The following is a 2,203-nucleotide window of genomic DNA, read 5'->3' on the forward strand; positions in this document are numbered from 1 at the left end:
TGACGTGCCGTAACGTGGGTGAGCTTCCCCCGCGGAGCTGGCAGTCAGGTTCCGGAGATTTTTCTTTGCCCTACGCTAAGAGACTGTTGTAGAAGATCCAGGCTCGAGTCACGATTTGTTTTGACCCTGTGGGTCGCCTCCCTTGAAGTCAGTAGCGGGAGGGCTTTCCGCTTTTGGGATGGAGATCCAAAGGTTCCTCCTTATTTATCGAGGTTGTGGGATGGTTTTGATGTTGACCAAGAAAGGTAAAAGCCTTTCCCCTCGCTTTTCTCACTCTGGTACAGGTGTGGCAACAGCTCGGTGGATGCTGTCTCTGTAAATCGTCTCAGCTTTATGAGGAATCGCTGCAGGTAAGAGGAGAATTCCTCCTGGAAGGGTTTGGAGAGATCTCCTCGTAGAGGAGCCGACGTCCCGCCACGATGAGGAAGACAATCCTGGGAAAGATTAACCTTTCTTTATTCCAGGATCAATTTAACACCACGTGGCTCCTTAGACCATTGTGGCCGGGCTCTGGTGGTCATTGTCCCTTTTTCATTTGAAAGTGGGATAGATTCCAGCCTGTTCAGTTCTCAAACCTCTCGTGTTTATGTGAAGTCTGTTCTTTTTTTTCTTTCTTTTTTTTTGTCCTGAAGACGTTCCGCAGAAGGTTTTTTTAAAAAAAATACAAGTAGCAACCTTACCCCAGTTTAATCTTGTAGCACAATCAGACTGTTTCTCTCTCCCAAGGAATGGTTTGGGTGCAGCAAAAGACGGCGAACCTCACTACGTCGTGGTGCACTGCACGGGTTACATAAAAGCTTGGCCCCCCGCAGGTAAGGCCTTCAGTGGGCTGGTTTTAAGAGCACGTGGTCTGAAGTTGTCAGTTCTGTGAAGTTTAGTTGTTTCGGCCACTTTGACTTGTTTTAAGATTGAACTGAGGGTTGTGGGTGCTGGGCCAGAGCGCTGTGTCTCTGGACAGCAGAGAACCTGGAGATCCAGCTGATGTGGATCTTGGGCCTGTCTGGCAAAAAAGGGAGGGGGAGGCAGCTTAATTTACCAAATTCCACTGTGGGAACAGATATCGAGGGTGGGGGGATGCACTGAGGTCAGAACCACCCGTCTTTTTCCTCTGAAAGTGGCAATTTTTCCTGTTTTAACCTCGCTGGAATTTTTTGGCGCTCTCTTCTCAGGCGTTTCGCTGCCTGACGATGACCCGGACGCCGGGCAGGGCAGCAAGTTTTGCCTGGTGGCTATCGGCAGGCTCCCGGTGGGGACCTAAAAACCCAAAAGTAAACCCCTCCGTGCGAAAACGAGCACCCCAAAAAAAAAGCGGGGCCCGTCGGGTAACGCTACACCTCGCAGGTCACGAGCTCGCCCAACTGCACGGACATGAACAACGTTTGTCAGCCGACCGAGTTCATCTCCCGACACAACACCGAGGGCATCTTCACCTTCATAGATCACCGGTGCGTGGCCACGGTCGGATACCAGCCCCAGGTGAGAGAACTTCCCCAGGAAGCTTAAAGCTCACTTCTCCCTCCTCCTTCTCTCCCACCTCCTGGCTCTGCTTGTCGAACAGATCTGATAAACAAAATGCAGACGTGCTGCTCCCCCGCCGGTTACTTTGATCGTTGAGAGGGGGATGGAGGGCTCTGGGTTACATCTAATGGCAATTAAGGTCGTTTTCGCCTCAATTTGAGTTGAAGATCAAACGTCAGCCAACCGCTGTCGCGCTTCTCTTCAAAAGGCAACGCGGCGCTTCCCGCGCTCGCTTTGCGTCACGGGGATGTGGGGCAGGGGGAGCAGAAACCCCCCGGCCAAAATGGAATTAACGGGCCAGGCTGCTCTGCCTGATGAACCCACTTGATGTCTCTCCCAATTCCTTTAAAATCAGGAACTGCTGGGGAAAGACATTGTGGATTTCTGCCACCCGGAAGACCAGCAGCTTTTGCGGGACAGCTTTCAGCAGGTAAAACGCTCCAGCCGGCGCTTCGAGGGCAGCGTGCGGCGTTCAGGTTGGGATCTGTCGTGGTGCTTGCGAAACAATGAAACGAATTGGAAAACGGAGAGAAAACGAAACCTCAGCTGCTTCTCCTTTGCCCGACGACAAACAGATACAGTCACCTCACTGTGCTCGTGCAAAACAAACCAGAAGCACCTGATGTCTAACTCTTGAATTCATCCTCTGGCTGCTAGTCCAGTCTGCTTTTAGGGCCAGAGACGT

General features: G+C 51.8%; 1 protein-coding gene across 1 annotated transcript; it reads left to right on the forward strand.

Annotated features, from left to right (window-relative positions):
- Positions 1–284: 284 nt before the first annotated feature.
- Positions 285–1,994, forward strand: LOC104277443 (aryl hydrocarbon receptor nuclear translocator-like; the record flags this gene model as incomplete). The annotated part of the gene is made up of 5 exons (XM_009874075.1): positions 285–350; positions 727–812; positions 1,170–1,246; positions 1,342–1,476; positions 1,874–1,994. Coding segments are annotated over 5 exons (485 nt in total), but the record flags the coding sequence as incomplete, so codon positions are not given.
- Positions 1,995–2,203: the final 209 nt, after the last annotated feature.

This window comes from Apaloderma vittatum, unplaced genomic scaffold, assembly GCF_000703405.1.
Source record: "Apaloderma vittatum isolate BGI_N311 unplaced genomic scaffold, ASM70340v1 scaffold32747, whole genome shotgun sequence".
NCBI lineage: Eukaryota > Metazoa > Chordata > Aves > Trogoniformes > Trogonidae > Apaloderma > Apaloderma vittatum.